At 38.1% G+C, this 27292-nt stretch overlaps 1 protein-coding gene across 1 annotated transcript in view; it reads right to left on the minus strand.

Moving 5' to 3' along the window:
• DOK6 (docking protein 6) overlaps positions 1–27292 on the minus strand; it is a 355747-nt gene that overhangs the window by 235706 nt on the left and 92749 nt on the right. The window contains exon 5 of the mRNA XM_088475936.1: positions 10488–10677. Within this exon, the coding sequence (XP_088332062.1) occupies positions 10488–10677 (190 nt within the window). The remainder of the gene's footprint in view (positions 1–10487; positions 10678–27292) is intronic.

Below are 27292 nucleotides of genomic sequence, written 5' to 3' on the forward strand. Positions count from 1 at the left end.
AATTAAATATGAGTCAGGATCTATAGGGATTGTATCTCCCTAATTCATTTTAATGGCCTCTCGGGATTACTCCACCACTCATGCCTAGAGTGCACATTAACTATTGAAATGAAGTTCCCAAAGGACAAGTCAACATATTCAGATACACTGATTTGAAACTTAATTGTAAAATGAGAAAAGTAACCACATTTTTGGCATTAATCCACAAGAGCAGAAGGGATACTGCTGGGTTAACAATAGTAACAAAATGATAGGCTACAAATTTGCTTTGTTTGTAGCCTATCTCCCCTACTCAATTCCCCTTGATATCCTTATTGGTTCTAATCAGTCCAGTTAAAGCCTCCATACAGCAGCAAACAATTAGAGGAGAGAGTAGACACCACTGAATGGTTCCATTATGAATGGAATAGGGATCTGGGAGGGCACCATTAACTCTAAAATCACATAAGGGCAACAGTCTACAAAGATAATTAATTCCCAACCCCAAGTGCTTGTGCAAGGCTGTCATAAACTGCCAATCTACCCTGTCAAATGCCATCTACACAGCTGTGAACAAGAGAACCACATGGGACGCACTGCCACTGACATGATGGCTTAAATTTAATCACTCTAGTGGTATTATCCATAGCTTCATTGCCAAACATGAATTCCACCTTATCATGATGCACACATCTTGGGAGACTTTCAAGGACATTCAAGTGAGTAGCAAGCAATTTGGTGACTAACTTAACATCTGCATATAACATAGAAATTAGTAGGTAGCTTGAGCATTCTTTGTTAATGTTAGTTATGTGCACATTCATTGAATAGGGAAAAACATTTGTTTTCCACTGTACAGCTTATTATAGACTATCAGCAAGAGAGGACAGAGTACATCTTTGAAGATTTTATTATAGAGGGAAAGATTTATCAAGCCATCTAAAGAGGACAAGGGGAGGTGTTGACCTTAACAACCAATCAGCTTTCATTTTATAGAATGTAATTGCTATGGGCAACACCTTCCATTGTTTTCTTTCTAAAGTTTGATAAATCTCATCCAGACTAGAACATTTCCTATTTGGCATGAATGGTTTCTTGATAGCTTTGCAGACTTTTTTAGGAATTCATGGGAAATATATCAATTGTAGGTAGTCAATGATGTGTCTATTAACAGATGGGTGGTTCTTTTATTCAAATTATAAAATGTTGTATAGTAATTCTGAAAGGCCATAGTGATTTTATCAAATGTGAAGATAATAGTCTCCCAAGTGTCCCTAAAGGAGGGCACATACTGTAAGCTTGAAGATTTTTTTTAGCAAGAAGCACACTGGCAAGCATCTTACCATGTTTATTGTCTCAAAGGTAAAAATTTCTGTTTACATTTCTGGAGTTTGTTTTTGTCATGTAGAATCTTGTCAATAGGAGCCCTTGCTTTGGAAAGCTCTTCATAATGATTGGAGAAGAGAGTGGTTTGGTGAAATATTTCAACAGCTCCTGTCTAAATGCTACAGTAGGGTTTATGTTTTTTTTCTATTTGTTTTTAAGCAACAAACCATTTTGTATACACTTCCTCCTAATCACACACTTGTGTGCTGTCCAAATTGTAATTTTGAAGTGTTTGGATAGCCATTCACAGTTATATATTTTTTTATTGCAGACCCTAATTCATTGTAAGTACAGTGTTGTGGAGAATAAGTTAGTTGAATCATCATGACTACTATCGAGGAGGGTAAAAGTATGATTATACACTATCTGAATTGGGGCATGATCTGATTAAGTGACCTGGCCAATTATACAATCTGGGACTAAATAGAAATGTATATGTTCTATTAAGAAATAGTCCTGTCTGGAGACCATGGAATGGGGTGTGGAGCAGAAGATATAATCTTGAAGGAGGTGAGTTCTCAGATGTTGATCATCTGGTGTTAATGGAAGACTCTACTGACTCTTTGATGCAATCATGATGGGATGCTGTTGGAGGCAGAGGAAGAGTTAATCTCAGAATAAATAGCCCAGTTAAAATAACCCACCACTACTAAGAATTCCTCTTTTAGTGGTTGCTGAAGCTTTAGCATCTGAGATGGAAGACTGAACTGATGCTGATTAGTGGAGTAGAAGTTGACAAAAGTAAATAGTTGGTTAAAGAGCTTACAATTGAGAACTTACAATTGAGAGGCCTCTCTGTTCTTCCAGTATATGAAGGGACAGCTAAGGCTAAGCAACAGAAAATTTAAATTGCAACACCAAATGATTTATGCAGGACGTTATTGTTACAGAAAGCATGTGGATAACATTAATTCCTAAGTTTTTGTGAAGCATTTAATTTAACATGGGTTTCCTGAGGAATGCAATATGTGCTTTACTTAAGAATAGTTTCCTCTGCAGCAGCAACTGTTTTTCAGGAGCATTAACCCCATTGACATTAATCAAGAAAACGTTTAAACAAACATGTACAAGCACATTACGTTGCTGGAGCAAAGAGGTCCTCAAAAATCTGACTTTTGATACTAATGAACTCAAATGCATCCAGAAACTTACAGTAGCCTTCCTAAGATCAGCTTCTAGAACCTCATTGAATATTTTTGACATGTTGTTAACTATCCCTATACCCTGGATGTCCTCAGGAATTACCTATACCGGTGATTATGTCTAGCTGACATAGATTGGTTTTAAGTAATTGAGCATGGGTGCACACAGTCTCCTGGAGCTGAGCCTGAGAATCATGTTGCTCCTCAAGAGTCATCACTCTGCAACCTGAGTGATATCTGCCTGCAGTGGGGCAATTGCAGAATCCACAGTATCTGTAAGCTTTTGTTCCAAATATAATAAATCTTGCTTAGTAGGTAAATCTTGCTTAATTGGAAGGGAGTGAATATGAGCCAAAATTTCATCACAGTAGGTTGGCAGAACCACTGATGCTTAGTTCAGCAGGCCTTAAGGGGGCCATCTTTTCACCTCTAGCCTGTTTATGACTCATAGTGTTGGAGACTAGAGAAGTAGCTAGAGAAGAATCAGAATCAGAGGCAAAACAATGGAGACTGTTGGGCTGGCTTACTTATTGTTCGTGCATGCTTTTTCTAATGTACATCTCCCCATTCAAAAAGAGGAACTTAAGCATGGCAGGTGTAAAAGGATGTTAGGGGAAATGGATTCCAGGATAGCAGCCATCAATCATGGTCCCCCTATTTGGGTTAGGTTAGATGCCATAGCTGAAAGGTGAAGAGCAAGTCAAGCCATATGCTGAGTGAGAGAGAATAGATGGGGCAACTAAAATAGTATTGTCAGCTGCAGTATGTCCAGTTTACAATGGATAATATTGTATAAAGAATGAGACAGGGATTGCATACTCTTAAACCCCCAAAAAAGAAAAATGTACAGTGCAACCAAAAAGTGGCAGAATATAGGCAGTAGAGGATGAGGAGGCAGGCTGCAACTGTTTAGGCTGCACTATCATTACAGTTTTTCTCGGTTGTACCTTAGACTAGATCAATGATAGTGAAGTGACTCTGAGGTGCTCAATGCAAGGCAGATTACCAGGATGTAAGGAACAGAGGAAAACTTCTTAGCATTAGATGGAAAAGCTCCAGGAGAAATTAACTGAGTCCACCCAGGGCACAAGGTGAATGCAGATGGAAAGCAATCTAAATGGAGATCAGATAAGCAGATTGGGAGAATGTAGGGTGCTATAGAAGTCCAGGAACACTGTAATAATGAATAAGAAGGAAATCCTCTTTATTTGACCCAAACCAGCTGGAGCACTGGACTAGTTCTGGAGGGAGTAACAGTGCCAGAGGCAGAAGCTACAGGTGAACTAGGATGGCTGCCAATTCTCTGAAGCATAGGTGAGTAACTGCAGTGTAGGTGGGCCAGTGATGTCTTGCTACAGAGTGGTCCATTAGGTGAGAGGCAGCTCCAGTTGATTGTTTGGAAGTTTATGGGGGAGGCCTCAGAGCAAGAGGATGCCAGTGACTATGTGAGATTGCTATGGAATTAGCAAGGAGATAAATCCACCTCAGCATTGTGCAAGACAGTGAGGAACCAGGTTTTTTCATTTTTTTCTAGATGTCAGCTATGGACCTAAATGACAGGCTGTGGGTACCTCAGACATGCCGCTGGCACTAGCTGGGTCTTGCTGAAGAGCTGCAGCCATGTGCGAATTTTCAGTATCTCTAATCCCAGGGTGAGGAATTGGACTGCGGCCAAAATATTGAGCTGATCAGGAAGATTGGGCATCAGAGAGATTGTCACTAGCAGTAGATGGGTGAAGCAGTGCTGCAGAATCTCAATGGCAGGAAGCTGGATTTAATGAGAAATGAATCATTACTTTGTTGTGTTCACCATGTTCAGCTACTAGGCCACACCTGCCAGGAATTGCAGTTCTTCCTACTAATACAATTCTGTGCTGCACTGATGAAAAATAAATCAGTGCACCAACAGCTGTTAAATGTCTTGGTAAGTCATTGCTTGTTAAATCTGGACAAATAACACTTGTTCTAATGAATAGTCTGCCAGTTTGGTATGTTGTTCATCTTTCTGGTTACATTTCTCTTCCACCTTGGTGGCACAGATGCAGTTTCACTGTGAGTTTTAAGCAGTTTAGAAACACTGGATTTTACTTTCTCCATTAAAAACCACAAAAAATACTTTAATAAGTTGCACAACACTGTAAGTGCAGGGGTTATAGCTTTTGAGAGGGTTGGTAGTGCACCCCATGCACATCGTCTGCCTGTATTAGTGCATCCCTTCTTTTTAGTATTACGCTGGCCACTAACATTTACTTCCAGCCCTCCTATACAGTAGTTCATTGTGTTTTCAAATCTTGACACTCAGAGAAGACGTTGACAGCAAGAAGCCACATGTTTGAAACCACAAAGGTGCAGAGGCTACCCAGCTAATGTAATGGGCTGGTAATTGCAGCTTTTCAAAAGTGTGTTGACATTGTGTAAGGATGCTTTTGGTTGTTGTTTCACACGAAAAAAACCTTTATTTGAAGGATTTACTGTAAGAATAATTAAAGATGGAAACAGCTAAAATGATTGCCCACTATATATATATATATATATATATATATATATATATATATATATGCTTAGGGTCTTATATTGCTCATATTAATAGATGTTCTTCTCTTCCAAAACTCCTTCTGTTCAGGCTGTACTTTCAGCTGTTGTTGCAAAGCCCAGTTTAGTGACTTATTACATAATGAAATGGGCTTTTGGACATAGAATTGCATGTTAGCAATCTTAAGTATTAATGTTCAGGGCTTGACATTTATTCCTTTTTTGAGACAAACTTGTCAATGACAGGAGTCAAGTCAGGACTCCAGATATAGGCATATAGTTACTGTAAATATCAGCATTGTTAAATCCAAATACAGGAACAGGAGTGGTTAGAGCACAGGTTCTCAAACTCTATCCTCAGTGCATGTTTTCCAGGTCTACTAAAAATCACAAATGAAATACAGTAATTAGTTTTACCTGTGGATCTTTCAAAATGTGTCAGTGAGTAATGAATACACCTGTGCACCTGCTGGGTGACCTGGAAAATGTGACCTGTGTGGGGTCCTGAGGACCGAGTTTGAGAACCACTGGGTTAGAGTAAAGTATGTGACTAATGGGACTATATGTAATACACATGCACACATATCAGAAAAGAGTGAACAAATATACTACACTCTTCCCTCATAGTGCCATACTGCATACTAGGCTGACTGGGTATAGTAAAGAGTATACAGTAAAATCCCCCAGTGTAAGGAATGTGCAGATTTATCACATAATTCTAGATAAGTTATTCCAATCTTCACAAATGTCTGACTTCCAACTTGCCACAACCACTAAGAAATGTATAGAAATGTATTCAGATATTCAGACAATGACATGTAATATGTTTTGTATGTAAATTAACCTAAAACTCTCTATAATAGTTCTTACATCTATGATAAAAAAAAAAAACATTTAGAAACCAGACAGGCATTTTGTGGTGCAGAATTGGATATTAATGAGATTTAGACCAAAAACTCAAAATGGGTATGATTTCATATTTTAGAAGCCAATTAAACTAATACAATAATATACTTTCTAAATAAAAGCTTGGATTTACTTGATATTTTCACATTACAAATAAAGATCATGGCTGTTACTGCATGTATACTGTAGCTTGTGAGTTGCACAATCTGGTGCAATTCTGGTGATTTATACTGTAAATTTAAAAAAGGGAACCAATTTAAAAGACAAAAATAACCTAGTTTTGCCTTTGAAACTATTACTGCTTTATTGTTTATCATACAAATCGCCAAATTACACAAGGTCTTGAGACTTGCAGGGTATTACATGAGGGCACTACGTCTATGCTAGGATTGAAATTCTGATGACTTGTATATTTGTATGCAGAACTTGGACAGTTGTAATGTGCAGAATTTCCATCTACTGACAATTATAAGCCAAACACCTTTAAAATAGCTTAAAAATAAAATTAAATAATTTTTATTAATTACACAAAAGCTATTGTTTTAATCATGTTTAATGTGAAATAGACTTTCGCATTTACCCATTTAACATATTTTCTTTTACTGTTGTTTACTATGGATTCTGCTCCCGAAAATTAAATTTTACTTTAGTTGAAATGTTATTAAGAATGGGGAAAGCATTTTGTTTTCCTGTTGAGTACTCATTTTCTTGCCAGAAACTATGTATCTATTTTCTATTCCGAGTTTTCATTAATGTTTGCAATTTCAGTCTTTAATGACCTGTGTCTTCAGTATAATTTAAAAAAGAAGCTTCTTCTGCATTAGTCAGGTAAGTAAAGCTCATCACTTTGGCCTATTTTGGCAGCTATTGTATACATGCTGTTGATTTCTCTAATAATTGAGCAACTATACAACTTCTTTCAAACATTAAAATTCCTACTAGAGTTAGAAAACATTATTTAACACAATGCGATTTATGAAAATACATATTTCGATATGTTCTATACCTAAAGAAACAATCTTTTTCATTTTTAAAGACTAAAATGATATTCAATCTCTACTTTTGCATTTTAGTTTGTTTACAGCTTTTCTGTATTTGGGGGGAATTCAAGCCGCCAGCAGCACTTATCGGGATTTTTTTTCTGGACCTTAGCAAACTCCAAAAATAAAACCCAGATAATTAGCCTCTTTTCGGGAAGCCACCAATGAAAGCACATAGGTCCGTGACCTGATCCCCTAAAAATGATCAGGGCTAATTGAAGTCCTCCCTTTGTCTTAAGCAACAGACACATTTAATTCTGGTAAGGTAATGTATTTATTTATTATATACTAACACTTACTGAAGGACTGTACACATGAAAAAAGGATTCAGTGATTCCTGAAACAGCTGTCTTGTGGGTGTTTTTCATGTTTCATGCGACAGCCTTATAACTTAAATTGTGAGAGGACAAAGTTTCTTCTGCAAGAAACAGAAATGAGCCCTCACTGATTTCACGGAGGAAATGTCATTGCCATTGGAAAGGAAAATGTCATTGCCATTTGGTTTGATCAACATCTTTCAGTGGGATAAAGACAATTAACCATTTTCTGCTGCACCCATACAATATGGTGCTTCCTTTCTGATGAAACAGTCCTGTACTCCTTGTAAATACTCTAGACATCAAGGAAATCAGTGTGAACTTGTATAAGATGCATCCTGTATCTTTGAAAGAGAAACATGTATAGGCTAAGCCCACACAAACATTAAGTATAGTCAGCAAATAAGGAGCAGTATCAAATAGACTGGCTTATTAAGCATCTTGTAACCACATACAAATGTTAAATACATATATTTGTATATAAAATCCAAAACAATGAAAACCTCTAAAAAATGCAGGCATACCAGAAATAAATCAAATTAAGTACTTTCATTTTAACAAAAAGTTATTTCCTTGTGATCGCTTCAAGGTTTCATGATATTATTGGCTACACAGAAAAAAATATATACACAAAATAGTGTAATTCTGTTAAAATAAAAACATAATTTTAAAGTGTTTCTAGTGCCCAGTATCACACTTTAATCTAGTGTGTTTTCCAAATCATGTGACCAGAAACACCCAATGAATGCCAGTGTGTTCCAAAAAGTAGATCATGATAATGAAAATAGAAACTCTCTGTTCATTCAAGTGAATGCAATGCATGCCAAACAAAAAATAAATAATAAAATGCTCATTTGATATTTTATACGATGATAACCCTCTATCCTTTTCTCCACAAATTACAAGATGCTCCAGGAAAAGAAGAAGGAATATGGCATAGTGTCATGAGTCGGAATCTTAGCATTCGTTTCAGAATCAAACATTCATTTATTTCAGTTTCCAAGACATCTCGGGGATGCCTCCCTGTGATTAACTAATGCACTTATGTACTCACCTGTTCAGCTAGACAAATGGCTATTTACCACCTCCTATTTAAACCAGTTCCTGTGAGCCACCCATTGCCTGAACAACATGTTCCTACCCAGGGTAGTTATAGGCTCCAGGCTTATTCCTGTATGCTGTGATTGTGTCCTCCATGACTTTATCTGCTACTTCGTGGTTTCTCCCTGTTTACCATCTGCACTGAGTATAGTCACCTGCCGGCATCACAGCTTACACACTGCATGCAGACCTGTCTTCCATCTGCCTCTGTGTTCTTTTACCTGTCAGCACCGCAGTGTTCATGCTGCATACAGACCAGCACTACTTCTCCACAGCCTGCAAGTATATCACTTTCATATGTCACCTATCAGTGCGACAGCTTCCACGCTGTATACTAACTTGCTACTCCTCAGTGCTGAGCTGGCAAGTTTAGCCGCGGTCTTCATTACATCATACTGCTGGGATAGTGCATGCAAGTTACTTATGTTGTTATACTCTATGCTCGGTGGTAGTCCAGGTTATCATGTTATACTATTGTGCTGTATTTGTTTCCTTGCATTGTGTGCTATTGGCTTGGGCTGGTTCAGAGAATAGTGCTGGTTCCAGGGCTAGGATTCAGTGTGCAGTATACAGTATGTACACTGAAGTGTTCAGTAGCTTTATTACTTATTCTGATTCTCAGTTTCTGAGTTCCTCTCTAGTTTCAGTTCCAAGTTCAGTGTAAGAGCAGTACCAGTAGTACCAGTACCAGACTTTCAGCTTCTGCAGTTGTATTCTGACTACATAAGACTCTGATTCCTAGCTTGAGTTCTGAGTTCCTATCTACAAGTACTATACTGTTCTGAGTCTCAGGGATCACCCTTGTCGCTGGAGTTTATTCCTAGTTTTACTTGCCTTCACTGGTCACTAGGTGAGGGTTTCCCCAGTGGACCTAGTCTGTTAACTCTGGTTCCATGCATATCACTAGTCTGTGTTTCCTACACTTTACTCCTGTTCATACCCATGAGCCAAAGTTTCATCAAGACAACTCGTTTCCTATGCACGTCAGTCAGACCTAAGGGTCCCGAGCTGGATCGAAATTATACCCAGACCATGACACATAGCATAATATGTTTTCAACAGATTTTATTCAAATATAACATAAAAGCAACAAAAGGTTATGCCCATACATTCAACACTTAAAAAGCACTGCTTAGATAAAGAACTGGTCCTGGTTCTCAAATATCCAAAAGAAAGGTGAGTGTAGGTCACAAACAGTGGTGGATCTTACCTAGGGGCTGTGAGGCTGTAGCCCCCCTAAAATACTACACTGTTCAGTGAGCCAGTGCAGTCCATGACTGCACTGGATTCACTGAGACTGGAGGTGGCTTCCTGCCAGTCATGCTGAAGACAGGCAGCAAGGAGGAGTTGTCTCCTCCCCCCCTGGGACTGCCAGTCCGGGCTGCAATCAGTAGAGAGAAGCCACCGTGGAAGCTGCAGCTCTGCGTTTCAGGCAGCCCAACAGGACTTCTCAGGGCTGCAAGCAATGCAGCATTGAGAAAGCTGGTGTTGGGCATGCGCATGTGCAGCGCCATTGCTCATGCGCAGATCTCGACACCTGCCAGATTCATAGAGCAGGTGCTGGGACCCAGGCCAGCAGCAGCAGCAGCCCCCTCAGGTAAGAGGGCAGGATCTGCTGCTGGTCACAAATATATATGTAGTGAATTAAGATATGTATTTAAAGAAATGGGAGTATGTTAAAGAAATATAGATGTATTACAATAAAGAAAAAAGCTGTAATTCTATATCTTGCATAGCAATGGCATACACATCAGACAAAATTTTCCAATAAGAAATCAAAATACAAGACGATATATTTGTGCTAACATACCGTAATGTGGACATGTCAACTGAATATAATTACACCAGTGTGTCATAAATAAATATATTTGTCGTCCAACAATTTTTTACAGTACATTTACATCCCTGTCATTAGTAGATGCAAAGTAGCAGGTGGATTTCCAACAACTGAGAAGATGTTAAGTATTACCTCTATCATGCGCCATTGCTAATGGGAAATGCTAATAGCAAGAATAGACAAATGAAATAGTTAATAAAGCAAATATTTACAAGTACACTTCAAAATAAGCAATAGATGTTCTTACCTTCCTGATTCAAAGGTAAACCATGTTGAATCCCTGCCGTATCTTCTTAAAGAGCTTAGAGGCCACATGACCAACTTCACTTTTGCGTTATGAATATCCCATAGGTAGATGTTTTCATGTGTTATCTGCATTGTGCATTCCCCATAGATATCTAAGTTTGGCGTTGGCATAAGATACACATTGAATCGCTCTAGATAAAGTTACAAAAAAAGTAAAAGTATGTTTTATGGATTATAGTTTCATTGAATATAATGATAAAGATTCACATTTCAATACTTGAAAACAATATCTATTTAAAAAAAGACCAAAAAAAACCAAAACAAACGGTTTGTATTCTTGACTTTTCATAAAAGAACATCACACAGCAGTGCACTGATGCTTTTAAATTAAAAGGAATGAAAATTTCATTATAGACCCTAAACTCTGTCAATGTAAAATCAAATACATTTTGGCAATGGATTACATTTACAAAATATAAACCATCTCTAAAACTTTATGAGTGGAATGCCGAGAGGAAAAGTGCATTTATCTCATGGTTTCTCCTATTGTGCTTGCCCCATCATGCTTTCAATAACATTATTTCTTATTTTACATCTGCGTTAATCATAAAAAAGCAAATAACTGGCATTGGATGTCAGTGGAAACTACTATATGAGCACTATCCTATGCTACACCTAGAAAATGGTTTTGATGTCTGTTTCTTCAATGACTGGTTGTGACAACAAGTGCTGATCACAATGTACAGTATAAGCTTCCAGTGCTGGCTGCACTATCAATGATCAAACTTTCTCGATCAGATCTATTTATTAAACTGTTTCATACTCAAGACAATGTGAAGACTGCAGTTTACCCATGATTTTTGAAACTTGAAGGGACATAATTTATCTGGCGGTACAAGTATCCCAACTGCCGGCATCCTGAAGGAAAGTATCGGGCATTAGGGAAGGGTTAGGGGTTATGGTTAGGCATTAGGGGGAGGGTTAGGGTTAGGCACTAAAGGGGGAGGATTACATTTATGGTGCAGGGAGCGGGAGGTTAAATTTAGAGACTTGGGGGGAGTGTTAGATTTAGGGTGCGGGGAGGGGGAGGTTAGGTTTAGGCACTAGGGGTGGAGGTTAGTGTTAAGCACTGGGGAGGAAGGTTTAGGGTTAGAGGTAGGGGTAAGGGTTAGTCTTACCTTCTTTCCTTAAGGGTGTCAGGATTCTGACTGTAGGGATGCCACTGTCAATATTCTGACCAGCGGCATCCCGACCACTAGGATCTCATACCTAACCCAATTTATCCAAGCATCACAGATAACACTTGCCTTAATGAAGGCCTCACAGTATACCACCTTAACCTCTATGTGAATGGCTATGAAGTCCTCTTTATTAAACTCCAAAAAGCTTATATTTCTGAACTTGGCCATGATAGTATGCCATTGTAGTCTATAGGCTACTTTTTTGCCTCTGATCTTTGTATCTCTCCCTGGAAGGTTAAACACTGTGATCAGCAGCAATAGTGAACAATTTACCATTCACTGGGTCCGCTGCAATACAACAACTTTTATTGCTGCAAATAAGAGATATTAGTTATTACTACAAAATTACAAAGGATCTTAGACAGCCATCTCTGTTTGCTGATTAACATTATGCAGATTTCTGGCAGACAGGAACAAGTTTCATGTAAAGACTTTAATATCTATTATGAGTAAATACATTCTAAATTATGAATTGTGCATACCATATGAAATTTTTCCTACTATCCAAAACTATGTTTTGTTAGAGATAAAACAGTTTTTTTGATAGAGAACAAGTAGTTGAAAGAAAAAATATAGAACTAATTTCAAGACTTGGCTGATAGTCTATAATATAGTCTAGTCTGGGTGTCCTCGCACATAAGATTGTGTTTGGTTTATGATACCTACAGCACTACTAATTACAGACATGCACTGCCCCCATGTTTTGGTTTTGGCTCTGGTTTAATTTAATCTCAATGTTTCAGTTTTGGTTTTGCAAAACCAACCTCAAGTGTTTTGGTTTTGGATCTGTGTTTTAAAAAAAAATATGATAAAATGTTGTTAAAAACAGCTACAATCATTTAATATTTGCAATCCAAAACCCAAAATTCAGATTTAAAATCCGAATTCTGAACCACGAGAAGATCAGAACTGTTATTTGGATCTGTCCAGATCTCCTCAGGAGATCAGAACCGCAACTCAGATCTGTCTGGATTCAAGAAATTTGTGTGGATTCAGATTTCTGGAGTACCAAATAGCTCATCTCTACTATTAAGGGTCCACTGTGAAGATTATTTTCACATTTAAACTGTATATACACATTTTATAGCTATACATATCTGCAATTCCAATGAAAGAACATTACTGTTTATTTAACTGATAAAAACAATATCAATTTACCATCAAACACATACTGCTATTTATTGGAACTGGATTCAATATGATGGAAAAAAAAATCCTGAGTAGGGAATGTGATAATGTTATTGGAATTGTAATCTTTTCTTATTGAGAAATTATTTTTTAATTGATATTTTAGGTGACTGTTGGCACTATTGAATAAGTGCATGAGCAATATATCTTTAGTTTAATACTTAATTGTGTTCCAAAACCTGTAATATAATGATAATAAAACAGACACTGCAGGAAGTGGCTTGTGAGAATTATTAGAGTAATCAATAGAAGAGCATGAAAAATGTGATTGTTAAATTGCTTCAGGCTTGTCATTGGTTATATTATTCATTCAGTTGACAGGTCTGTTCCAACTGCAGAACAAACTACAAACATTATCACATTAAACATTCAACAAGTTTCTGTCTTGAAACGTGCAGAAGCATCTAAATCAATACTAGAAGCAGAATAATACTATCATGTGAACATTTCTATTTGGGAAAAATAGTACAATATGTCAATCCTAAGAGTATAAGGACTTTTCTTCTAACTGTACATACAACACAGGTCTGCTCAAGAAATGCAGTGGTCTTCTGTCAAGACATGGTCCCTCTTTTAACCACACCAGCTCTCACCTGGTTATACATGGCACCAAACTTTGCTAACATGTACAGTGACTGTCATTTCTATACATTTTACTGTTGGGAACCCTCGTGTATTCTATGTGATAAAGTGTTCATGCTTACAGTACCTCGAAATATATTCTTAGTACATATTAAATGTTATAATCTACAGTATTTATTTGTATTGTCACTGAGTTGACAGTCTATAAGTGATTATTTATTATTGTAGTCCCAAAGTTGACATTTAACAGCGCTGTTTCTATTTTATTTATATTAACTCAAATTAATAACTGACTATTTATTGACTAATACTATTCAATCCAAGGCAATACATAATTAACAATATCAAATAAACTTAACAAGTGTAATGATCAGTGCTCTCTAATAAATTTCTAGCATTGGGTTAAAGTTTTCAATCCAACTAACATTGCCATTATGGCAAAATTCCAATTCTTCCATACTAGATCCTAGCAGTTCAGTGAAAGCTGTAACCTCTAGCAAATATTATTGCTTCAGTGTCATATTTGCAAACAGCCTGTGTGACCTTGGTATCCCTTATTTCTCATGTCTTTTTTTCCAGAGATTGGGAGGGTGTTAGGTGACATAAACCACCCATGTACCACACAGGGCAAAATAATAACAATAACAGTGTAAACACACCACATTCTTACTAGATTAACTATACATTAAGTTTAAGATGTAGATTTGCAACTTAGAAGAGGTTTTCATTTAAATGTCATCAACCAATAATAAAAACATAGCAAAAATCTTTATTGTAAAGAATAGTAATTTCCCTGTCATTATGGTAGTTAAGCACTCAATGACTGGAGGTTGCTCCAAACATACACATTACATTTCTTTGCATTGTGTCTGTTTTGTCAGAAATAACTTTATTGCTTACTTGTTACCAAATATATTTTGTCTATATAATACTTTATTTTGGTAACAAATTGGAATATATATAAAATCCTGATATAGGTCTCTACTACACTGCATTGCCCCGAGATTACATTTTGCTGGGAATAAACCCTGCAGAGTCATTGCAGTAATGTTGAAGGATTTATCCCATTATGTGGGAAAAAAGCCTATTATTACTCTTCTCTTATTTGTTATAAGTTTGGGAATTTGTAAAATGTTCAGCTTACTTAAATATACAGTACACATGGGGCCACATGTAATAGGGTGCGAGTGTACAGGCAAAAACCAACTCACACCTTCTCGCATTTTTTGAAGGTGTGAGCTGGTGCCGGGATCTGCAAATGTACAGTAATAGCTTGTGAACTTTTGAGTTTGAGGCTATTACACTATGCGAATCTGTGTGAGTATTTCCCTATGTAAACTAGCGACTAGCATTAAAACGTGCAAGTTATACAGAAGCCTTCACAGATCAGTGAGATTCATGAAGGCTTCTGTCTGTGTGTTAAAAAAAAGAAGTATCACTAACAATTTTTTTTTAAAATGATGTGCCCCCACCCCCAGAAGCATAACCAGACCCGGGCTCTGTACAGCCTGTCCTGGTTCTTAAAATACAAAGGACAAAGTGCGTAGGGATCCCCTGTATTTAAGTACCAGCACAATGCTTTTTTGATCTGGTCTTGGTTGTGGAAATACAGGGGACAAAATGAGTAGGGTAGGGGTCCCCTGTATTTTCCATAACCAGCACCAGACTCTTTCTAGCAGGGGGTAATGCCACAGCCAGGGAAACCCTTTCACCGGGTCTCCCGGCCAAAGCATTACTCCTGACCACTAGTAAACCCAGGCTGGGGATAAAGGGGCCCCTCTCTCCAGAGTACCTCAGGCCTGGGCTGATACCCCGGGACTATCCCCGGCACCCCTGGCCAGTGGGTGCCGGGTTGATAGTGTAAATGTGTGGTGTAAAAAATAAAAGTGAAAATATTGTCTTTTGCAATAGAACAACAGGTCACAGCAAGCCTTCCCTGCATGCTGGTACTTGGAGAACCACAAGTACAGGCATGTGGGACATTATGAGCCCGCTGGTACCTGTAGTTCTACTGCAAAAGAATTATTAAAATAAACACAGTACACACACTGTGACAGTACAATTTTACTTAAAAATACATTCACACTCACTATCACACATACTCACCTAGTATCCCTGTAGCTAATCATGTGCCCTTCTCCAAATCTATACTCACCTCATCCTATGCGTTTATCATGTCCTCTTTGGTCCATGTAGGAATCCAGGGGGTTAAAGAAAAATGCAAAGTCCTGATACCAGTATGGACAGGAGGAAGTGCATGTTTACACATACCCTTCCTCCGCACTAATTACAGGGACCCTTGTATGCCCAGTCATTGCAGAAGCCACCAGCCAATAAGCAGTCACCTCCGTAGGAGCTGCCCACTGATTTGCCGTGCAGGGTCACTCTGTCTCCCTCATAGACTTCAATGGTGTGAAATCTTTATTGAAGTCTATGGTGGGAACCGCTACATTGTAGCCAATGATCTAACCACAAGGTTACTTGAGGTGAACCTTGCAGTTGCCATCAAAGGATACAATGTAGCAATTCCCAAGATAGACTTCCATGGAAATTTCACGACATTGAAGTTTATGGGGGAGACAGGCTGACCATGCACAGCCAATCAGCAGGCAGCTCCTTCAGATGTACCCACTGATTGGCTGGAGGCTCCTGCAATGACTGGGCACACATGGGTTCCAGTCATTAGTGTGGAGGAAGGGTATGTGTAATCGCCAATGCATTTTGATCTAATAGGTGAGGGCTTCTGGATCATTTATATGGACATGCCCACAAGGACAATACAGGACCATTCAGGGCTTTGAGGGATCCCATTAACATCAGCCTTTGGAATTGAGACTCTGTCCTTTTACCACTTATTGCCTGTGGGTATGGATTTTTTATTATTGTGTTTTTACTATCCATCTTTTATATCCTTTTTGATCTTTCAATAAATGTTTTAATTTTGGATCGCCTTTTTCATCAATAAATACTGCTTGGTTGACATGGAGAACATTGTTTATTTGGAGATCTACAACTATATTCTATGTTCCTGCATAATTAGCGTGGATCTGTGAGTGTTCTGTTTGGGAGGCAACCCCAATATTAATTACAGATTTTACACTATTGACATGTCTCATACAAGCACACAGCTGTGAGTGGGATGTATAGGGGGCAACCCCAATAATTACAGACCATCTATCTATTTCATTATTTTTGGTCATTTAATATTGAATACTGTATCAATATTGATCCCAAACTGTATCACATGATTGGATGTTTTTTTTCTTCCTTTCTTTATGTTTTCCTGAGATACAATATCATTATATGAGAATCAGAATTCAAGATACAACACTATTGACATGTCTCATACAAGCACACAGCTGTGAGTGGGATGTATAGGGGGCAACCCCAATAATTACAGACCATCTATCTATTTCATTATTTTTGGTCATTTAATATTGAATACTGTATCAATATTGATCCCAAACTGTATCACATGATTGGATGTTTTTTTTCTTCCTTTCTTTATGTTTTCCTGAGATACAATATCATTATATGAGAATCAGAATTCAAGATACAACATAAAAGGGGAGTATAATTTTGTAGTTTTTGTTTTATCCTAAGCACTATTATTCCCTATAAGTTTTTTGTATAGCATTCTAATTTTGGAGTTTTTGGTGTAACTATTTTGGATATAGGCTGCATTGGACAGCGCACTGGATAGTACACTTTATACGTTCATTTGTTACATGTAAAAATAGCTTTACTGTTTTGTATTATCTTTTTAAATAAACTGACCCTATTAATGGTCCATTCATGAGCACATACATATTCTGTAGAATTGTTGATACTAGTTTTTACATTGACTCAGTCCCAGTAGAACGTCTGTATTATGCTTTTGACCAAAATGAAAGTGTTTGTGATTCTTTGCTCACTTTCATCAAATAAAGTGGTGACAATTATCATGTTTGTTTATTTAGGATATTTTATGGGGAAATATATATTTTTTGTATCTAGCAAAATTGGCCCAGTTATTGCCAATTAGGCTTTATAATTGTAGAAATAAAACATTTTAAATATTTGAGCATTGAAATGTAATTATGTTAAACACATTTGAGATATCAGAGATTAAGGCATACACACAAAAATGCAGAATTTCTCAAACAGACAATGGTCTGCTTCAATTATCCAACTTATTTGCAATTTTAATGTATATTAATAAATGATTGATGCTAAAGCTGTGTAATTCTGCACAGAATATGGCATATATGAATTTTGAGAACACAACATAACAGATTAAAGTGTTTGGAAAACACCGGTTTCCTTTAGGCTCTCACTACCTCTGTGTCGGAATGGGTTTGAAATCCCGACAGTGGATACCCAACAGGAAGAGATCCCGACTGGGGCAGGTAAGTACCCTAACCCTCCCCTGTCCTCCCCCAAACCTAACCCTTCCTTAGTGGTGCCTAACCCTAACCTCCACCCCTAGTGCCTAACCCTAACCTCGCCCTTAGGGTGCCTAACCCTAACCCCCTCTTAACAATCCCTAAACCTAACTTTCCTGGGGGAGTGCCTAACCCTAATCTCTCCCTGGGGGTGACTAACCCTAACCCTCTCCTCTAGGGATGCTTAAACCTAATCACCCCCAAACCTAACCCAACTAAACTCCCTAATCCTAACTATCCCCCCCACTGCTAACTCTAAAGGCACCCCAGACTTACCTTTTTTGGGCTGGCATCCTCTGTGTCAGTATTTTGATGCCTAAATTAAATCCCTTGCCAGGATTCCGCGGTTGGTATTGAGACCGGCAGTCTCATAACTACATCACCTTTTTGTCATAGCTCATCCCTGGGGATACCAACATTACCTGTTATCAGTAGTTTTCTGCACACTGTTTGATTGGAGTTGTACTGGTTAGAATACAGTATCCTTCCAGACATTGTTATCAAGTAAGGGAGGTGTTTCAATTACTGCTACAGCTGATTAGAAGGTTGTTTCAACTGCCCAACTTAGTGCTGCTGTCATTTCATAATAATATACAGTATGAAAACTCTGTGATTTCTCTAACATGACACAGTACTGGTGGAGGTCACAGAGGAAATGGATGAGCAAAAAGTATAATCACTATTTTAATCTATACTTATAATAAAATTGTATTGGTTGTGTCTGTACATAGAATTATTTTGGAGAAATTTGCTCCTTGAGATTGTATATGAACTATGAAGACAAATAAATGTTTTCTGAATTTTTGTCTGTCTGTTCATTCCGGCATCACGCTAAAAATACGGGATAAATTTGGATTGTGTTTTCAATATTGTATTTACTTAGTCATCTAGAAAGAAACAGAGGTATGTATTATCTCAATGTGACATCAGGGAGAGGAGCAATAAAGGAAAAACCAGACGCTTGACACTTGAAGCATGCAGTGTGCAGGCTCCACAAGCCAAAAATGACTAGATGTATATAAATATAATATTTTTTGGACATATATTCTTTTAGGGAGTATTTATGGAGACAAAAAAAAATATTGGAATTTGCACAGGCTCCTCAAGTTTAAAATGAATATATGTACAGTATATACATATATTGCACACCCCAGAGAAAACCGTTATATATGTATGCATATATAAATACATATATATACTGTATACTGTGTATTTCAAGATCTCTTTCACAGGAAAATTCAACTATATATTAAGCACTAATCAGACAGCTTATCTGAAATCATGAAGTTGCAGTATACATGTCAAACCTGTAGATGACGCACCAAGACAAATACTACATATCATAGAGTCACTGCTCAAGTTACATTCAACCTTTAAGTGTCACTGTAGGGTAAGTGGCTTGCTCACGAGTTAGTAGCCCCAAAAATCTTTTTGTGTTAATCCCTGAAGGAAAAACTGCAAATATTGTTTACAAAGACATTTTGTAATCAATATCTACAATATAAACTATACATCACAATATTAGATGCCACTACTGTCTTTGTAAAATTAGTTCTGCTGAGCAATAATAGACATCCACATGAGCAAAGCTGTAAGCAAACACTACTTAGTAATAAAAATGAACATTGTTATCATGCTTCAGTATGTTAATATCATGGGACATTGTCTGTGCTGAATTAGTCTATCTGAGCCCCACTACAATGGCCTAACTTCCTTGTTTTAGGTGTTGCCAAACAATCTAATTCGCAATATGTTACATATGGAGCTACTGTTGCCAATGCCAGATCTTTATTGTCTTCAGGAATGTTCAGTTACATGACCATCAATCATTTAAGTGGTAAATCAGGAATGAGTTACTAAGTGCACAGTTGGTTAAAGATACAGCACCTGGTATCTCATTATATTAACTAATTGTGCTGTTCATGTGTTTCTGTGCTGCCTAGCATAGTATCCTCCAATCTGCAGCATTGTTTGCTTGTATTACCACTAACCAGGCTGGGCTTTCTGTGACATGGTCGCATCTGATGTCTTTAAATATATATAGATTCATAACTACAGTACACATGGACAGAAATTATTTTTCTCTGTGGGGTTGATGTAGAGTTGGATAGATGTATTTGCATCAACAACACAGGGCTTAAAATATGCCTGAAAGTATTTTGTGTACCTTGCAAAGCCATATTAATCTCAAGATTGTCTAACTGGAATAATATAATATGTTTCAGTTTTATGCCAGAAAAGAACAGCTGTATGTGCACCATGAGAAAACTGCAGTATATGCTCCTGGTTTACATCAGGTGATGTGACTTGAAAGTGGTAATAGCAACTAAACAATTATATACTGTAGTACTTTAATGAAGTATCACATACATGAGATTTTTCTGTGTCTGGACAGTGTTATTAATAAATGTGGAATGAAGAGGTGGGTCCCTTGCATTTGTTTCATTAGGGAAGGGTTAAGGTCTTAATTATACTCTGACAAAGCCCATGCAAGGGCAAAACACATACAAAGAACATTCAAGAAGCATGCTGGATCACTAGCGCTATAGTGACACCTACTAGTGTGTATAAATTTGCTGGCAAACCTTCTTTAAACCCATGGGCTGATAAAACTTGAAGTCTCTCAATCCTGAGTATGGAGCAGCATTCAAGCTACACAATCCATAATGACTCCATGAATAAGAACAACTGGATATTGGAGTAGCATCACCAAGCACATGTTTAACAGGGTGCCCAGGAAAAATAAATGATACACTCTGAACAGTGCCACTATATTGGAATTTGATCTGTCCCACCCCTTGGACATTTATATTTGATGTGTCAGGTTGTGAGTACCTCTCTATGTAGTGTACAGATACTAGAAGTCTCAGGAGTATTTCTTGAAACATACTCCTTATATTTTATATGCAAGTTTACACAATTTTTTATATTACTATTATAAATATTATTGTTTCCTGTCTACACTTGAAGGTACTATTTATATGCCTACTAAAAAATAACAGTTTATATTGCACCTGATCTATGATAAATTGCATTTTTATGTCAACATGTATCAAATAGATAAGTTTAATATGCAGTTAATTGCCATAACCCCAGCTCTCAGACCCCTGACTCACCAGTAAAATCACCTAAAAAACTGTTGTGACACTAGATTACATTTCAATCAGATTCAAACATACTGTACTGGCACCTGCGCCTACTCTGTCACCTGGGGCATGTGCCCCACCCACTCCCTTAATGTGGTTCCTGCCAAAGAACTAATCTGCTAGTTTAAGAAACTAGCCCTGTAAAATCAATCTGCATCTACTTTAAAAAACAAGTTGGTAAGACACTGTAGCAAAGCTTGTCCATTTTTGTCTTGTGTCATTAACTTAGCAGCCGGTATTGCATACTTTTTGAAGTTTTATGAGGTTAAGGACCCTACAAAGTCCTTTTGGTTGTCTAAGGTAATTCAAGGGTGTATTTGTGACAGGTCCTCCTCTGAGGATAGATGCAGGCCAATTGACCTTCAATTACTACACTCGCTTAAGGTCAGGTGACACAGGATGTGTCCAATGGGGATCACAACAATTCTACCATCTGGTTTCATATATATATATCAGAATCAGGCCTATAGACACAAATTGATGCATAAATATTCACCAGAAAAGTAAAGTCAGTAGCAGACAATATCTTTCTGTACTGTCATTATATAAATGGAAGGGGTTGGGTATGGGATGTTGGCGCTTTGGAACCCAGCAGTTAGAATCCCGATGCTGGCATCCCGACTGGTTCACAATGTTAATAGATGAAATTAAGTATATTACCCTTCCCCTACTCCTACCCATAATCCTAACCCTCCCTCCCTGCAGCCTAAACCTGACCCTTCCTCTCTAGTGCCTAACCCTAACCCTCCCCTCCTCTTGCCTAAACCTAACCCTCCCCTCCTAGTGCCTATACTTAGCCCTCCCCCTAGTGCCTATCCCTAACCCCTAACCCTAGCATTCCCCCTAACCCCAATACATACTGTCGAGATTCCGGTAGTTGAGATGCTGGCACCGATATTCTGATTGGTGTCGGGATTCCGGCGCCGACACTAGACAGCTGGAATAATGACTACATCCTAGTGGGAGGACTGTGGCCCTGACTCAGAGCCATACGCTCTGACAGAGCGCTCGCTCTGAATCAGGGCCGGCCCTCTGTTTTTTTGAGAGGCCTCCTGGCCGCTTGCATAGCTGTGGGTGACCACCCACAGCTATAGCGAGCGGCCAAAAAGATGGTCGCGATGGTCAAGACCATCGCGACCATCAGGCTTGCGATGAGAGCCTTGTGGTAGGGTCTCGTTGCCGCAAGCCCTGGAGTGCTTTTGGTTCTATCAGAGCCAAAAGCACTCCCACTGACATCACTTGTGATGTCAGTGGGGCCGGCCCCAGACGGTAGGCGTTCCCATGGGAATGCCTCCATCTGGCCAACCATGCCCCTGGCACGCCCACCACAGGGGACGTGCTGTCACTCAACATCGATAGCACGCCCCTTTTGTTGCGAGACCCATAGTGACGGCTTGCCCGTCGCTATGCGGGTCTCGCACATGCGCATGACGGAGCCAACTCACTCGTGTGCATACGCACTGGGCCAACATCGACCCGCTTGCGAGCACTCAGTGCTCGCAAGCGGGTCTGAATCAGGCCCTGTGTTCACTCAATAATAGAGATCCCATTTGTGTTGGTAATATTGGATCTACTGTACATATACACAAAATGCACTGACTGATAAACAATATCCAATTCTGTCAGTGAATAGAGAGTGGTTGCAGGTGCACATCAATCAATTTAAATTATTATAACTTTAAATAAGCAATTCTAAACAGGGCTACAGTAATTGTAATAAGTTTTAGAGGGTTTAACTGTGCAGTTGTTACATACATACAATTAGGCTTCCACTGCATAATGGGACAATTCTACTGCTGATTTGGGATGTGATATTGCCATGAATAAGGTCCCTGTGTGGAACGAAACTTCGTTTGTATAGTGGATAATATTTGAATAAATATTGACTTTTTTCAAGCCTGGTGAGTGCCCTGCTCTATTTAAAGCTTAGCTATTCTACCTTTGATGAATGTGATCCTCCTTTATTTCCTACTGTAAGCACCCCAGCTGGTGGAGTGAAGTCACTGTGAGAGTATATATATATATATATATATATATATATATACACACATACATATCACACAATAGGCAGCACTCCCAATATCCAACAAACCCAATATCCTCCTAGGTATCCCAAAGAAACAATGCAAATGCCAATTAATCATATCATCTTATGGTATAGGAAACAATGTTTGAAAAATTAATACCGACAAATTATGTTCCAAAGGGCCAGCCCAAGCAATGGTCCTTAAAGATTTATTAGTTTACATAATAATGTTTGCAAAATAAAAACTCTCTGTGAAAGAAAAATTTACTTTTTCTGTCCTTCATCTCTGGTGGTATTTGCAGGCTCCCATAAGACATATATCTTTATTGGCTCAGGTTTGTGAATGAATGTGATGCAATCTAAGCTGCCCTGGGTGCTTAGTAATAAAAGTGGCCATTTAAAGTTGAAGTGTAAGTTCCAAGGGCACCTTTTAAGTCTGGTTTCTGCTCAGTAAGCCTATGATCAATTTGAATGCAAAAGTGGATAAATCACTCACAATACTCATCTATTCTACTCTGGTCAGTCCTTAACTTGTTCTGAAAGATCCCAGTGGAATTGACTTCTTTGTGTGGAAGGATAACATATTCAGTTTCAGTAGTGTAATAACCTGCTGGGATTTATACACTTGTAAAGTAGATTGTACAATACAGTTTTAGCAGTAGAGTATCATCAAATAGGTGATGGGCTACTATGAGACATGACTCCAAACTTTTTTTTATATAGTACTTTTTACACAAATATGGAAGCTCTGGTGACAGTTTTGACAACTACAGTATCTTCAATAAACTAGGCTGACAACATTAAATTCAAATTGAAGATAGAGCAATTTTACATTCTACCAGTACTAATGTACCCAAATCTCAATATGGATGTCTCTTATTATTTTGGAATCCTCCTTAATTTGTGTGTTCTATTGATTGTATGCTTTAATATTTTCAATTTTCAATTTTCAATGGGGAGAGCATTCCTAAGCCAAGACTGCTGTTCACGACATCACAAAAATCTAAAAATGGTTGCTTGGCACTAAGGATGAGAGAATTTCTCATAAAAAAAACAAAACATTTTAATTCACCAGTTAAAAAAGTTTTTTTTCCAGTATTGTATTGTTTTGTAGCCATATAAAATAGGTGTTTGAAACTGCTCGCATGCATCTACAGGTGATTCATAGATGTATGCATCTTACAGTAGTTGCATCTCCAGTTACAGCTGCAAGGCTATAACTAGATGGTAATAGGAAATGTAAATTTAGTCAGGATGTGTTGAGGGCATGTGCAGAGAATTGTGGGCTATGCTGAATTGTGCTTATGCAGAGATCTGTCTGATTGAAGATGGATCTTTTGCTCCAAGGATAAGGCTGGTGCATTTGTGCACTGATAACAATGATGACTATGAAGCAAAGTGTATGGAGGATACTGGCTTTGCTGTTGTGAAGGTATGTGCAACACAGCATATGGGAGAAAATCATTCTTTTTCTCTGTACACGCAATGGTTCACTTGCATGAGACTCCATCATAGCCATATTCTTCTTTTAGCAATTTGCTTTGTCCCTTGTTCCATATGCCTCACACAGTTACAATGGGTTTTTCGCTTGTTTTTCTGCTTATGCTGGTAATTTTGCATCAATGCCTAGAAGAATTAGGAGATGAAGCATGAGCCTATTGTTGGCTGCTTTCTCTTTCTGAGATGACTTCTCAAACTTTTTTGGCTCTACATTTGCAAATTATTTTGCTGGCTGTTGAAAATCAATATTCACTGAAACTAAAACTTTACTAAATTGCTTTACTCAATTCAATCTTACATTACCAAGCAGCAAGTCTTTCACAAAGCAGCTTTCATATATAGTTGTCAGCTAGTCTTCTTTTTTTATGGTTCAAAATTAGAATTACCGTATATTTTATATTTTTATGGTTGTTGCAGAAAGCATTGTTTTAATTATTAACTAAATAAGCACATTGATATTTTTATATGCCTTTTCATGATTGGTCCACATGCTTGGGTCATGCCTTTTCATGATTGGTCCACATGCTTGGGTCATGCCTTTTCATGATTGGTCCACATGTTTGAATCATGCCTTTTCATGATTGGTCCACATGCTTGGGTCATGCCTTTTTATGATTGGTCTACATGCTTGGGTCAGTTGGAAAAGGGCACAATTTCTGTTTTCAGCAAAACTGAACTGCTCATCTCCAAAATTTATGTGCTGTTAGATAGTGCTACAGTCAGAATGATAAGAACAATGCAGAGTTGAATGCATATTGGACGTACTTGGTCCTGCATTGCATGCACAGAACTAAATGCATATATTCACCCGTTGTACACATATCTGCAGCAGTAACACCTCCATCTGTACGCTTGCTTTCATAGCACCATCATTATCAGTGTGCACTTGTACCAGCCTCACGTTTAATGCAATGCTAGTTTTGAGCTTAGCACATGCGCTAACAGCATCACGGCTGGCACTTAAGATGGAGAATGCAAGTTACGGTGACCAAACACCTCACATTAGGCGCCATAACCTGCATTTTCCGACTTAAGTGCAGGGCGCGATGGGGACAATCGAATAGCTCCGGCAACTCAACATTGCATTTAATTTAATTGCCTCCCATGTTATATCTACCATGTATTTTCCTTATACACAGCATTGGGCCAGGGGCATTTTAACAGAGGAGGGGGTCAGTGTGCAGACTCAGTATGGGCACCTCCTCTCTCTGGCGGTGCCGCAGTGCAGTAATTTCTGGCTTAGTGCCAGAAACTACTGCGCATGCGTGGGTCTCCAGGAAAATGGAGCCCATGGCATTTTCCCAGAGACAGCAGTACTGTGCATGCGCGAGTCACTGGGAAAATGGTCGCCACCATTTTCCCAGTGATTTTTTGCTGCTCTGCAGTGCTGGCCCAGAGTTGCAGAGCAGCACTCTGGAGACTACAGACAGGTAAGTATAAGACTATATAGATACAGGCTGTGCGGTCTGGGCACCCTGCACCCATTATAGATACATCCCTGCACTGGGCTCATAGACATATACAAATTCAGAAAAGGGACTACTTGCCAGTCAGGCATACAGCTTCAACACTATTATTGTTGAAGGTGTTCATGACCTTCCTCATTCCTGTCAGACTGCTCCTTAGATAATGTGTTACTACTTAACTGTTTCTCCTCATCAAATCATGCAGTGTCTTAAAAGCTGCTGCAACCTTAAATGAAAGATAATGTAGCTAGGAAAATAGGGAAAGTTCTACATACTTAAGAGATTCTGGGCCAGATACTATTTAACAAAAAATAAATTGTATGCAAGAATGGGTTACTATGGCCTGCCAGTAATATTATTTTATGTTACAGTGTTTAGTGGTCGATAAGGCACTAATCCCAGGTATATCTGTAGAAATCAGACTGTACATAGCCATATTGAGGAGATTAATAGATGTGACAGTAGAAGGTGAAACAAAAGTACATACCATGTATTTTATAATCTAGGATGATTTATTACATTGGGTCACAGAAGTACAAGTGGAAATTATTGAACTACTTTTAGTTTCCAAAAGTCATTGTGCGGCAATGATGGATTAAGCCCATGATAATATATTCAGTGGGGACCTTGTACTCACAGGTGTCTATAAACAGAATCCAGAGATTTATCTTTAATCTGGCCTTGCTAATGAGTTAAGCAATTCTCTCTTGTATTCATTATAATAACACAACTATTTTTTTTTTATTTGTGGGCTTCACAATATTTAAATTAAGATCATAAAATTTATCATAAGAAGAGGGACCCTAAATAAAGTTTAATTCTATTTACTGAGCTATGTACATGGCTAAAGCTATCACCAGGCATCACCAGCGATAGCCTTCACTGGTTGCGTTCAAAGCATGGAGATACTAGTTATCACATTCTGTAACAATGTTCTGCAAACTGTTCTCCTGTCCACATTGCCATCTGAGGATGGTGAAAGCAGATGAAATTCAAAGGAAAAAATCTTTGGTATTAAAATAAAGCTTTATTTTCCTTCACGGATAGTATTAAATTAACTCTCTTTTTTTTTAATCTAACATTTATTTTATCTTTTAACTATTTTTTATTGCTTCTGGTACTTTTCTTATTTCAGGAATTTAAAATAAAAGCATTTAGTGATGTAAGGATCTATGTACTAACATAGATAGAGCTGCAGTGCTCCATGATTGGAGAAAAGTGGGGCTATATATA

This window comes from Taudactylus pleione, unplaced genomic scaffold, assembly GCF_031769625.1.
Source record: "Taudactylus pleione unplaced genomic scaffold, aTauple2 ptg000179l, whole genome shotgun sequence".
Lineage (NCBI taxonomy): Eukaryota > Metazoa > Chordata > Amphibia > Anura > Myobatrachidae > Taudactylus > Taudactylus pleione.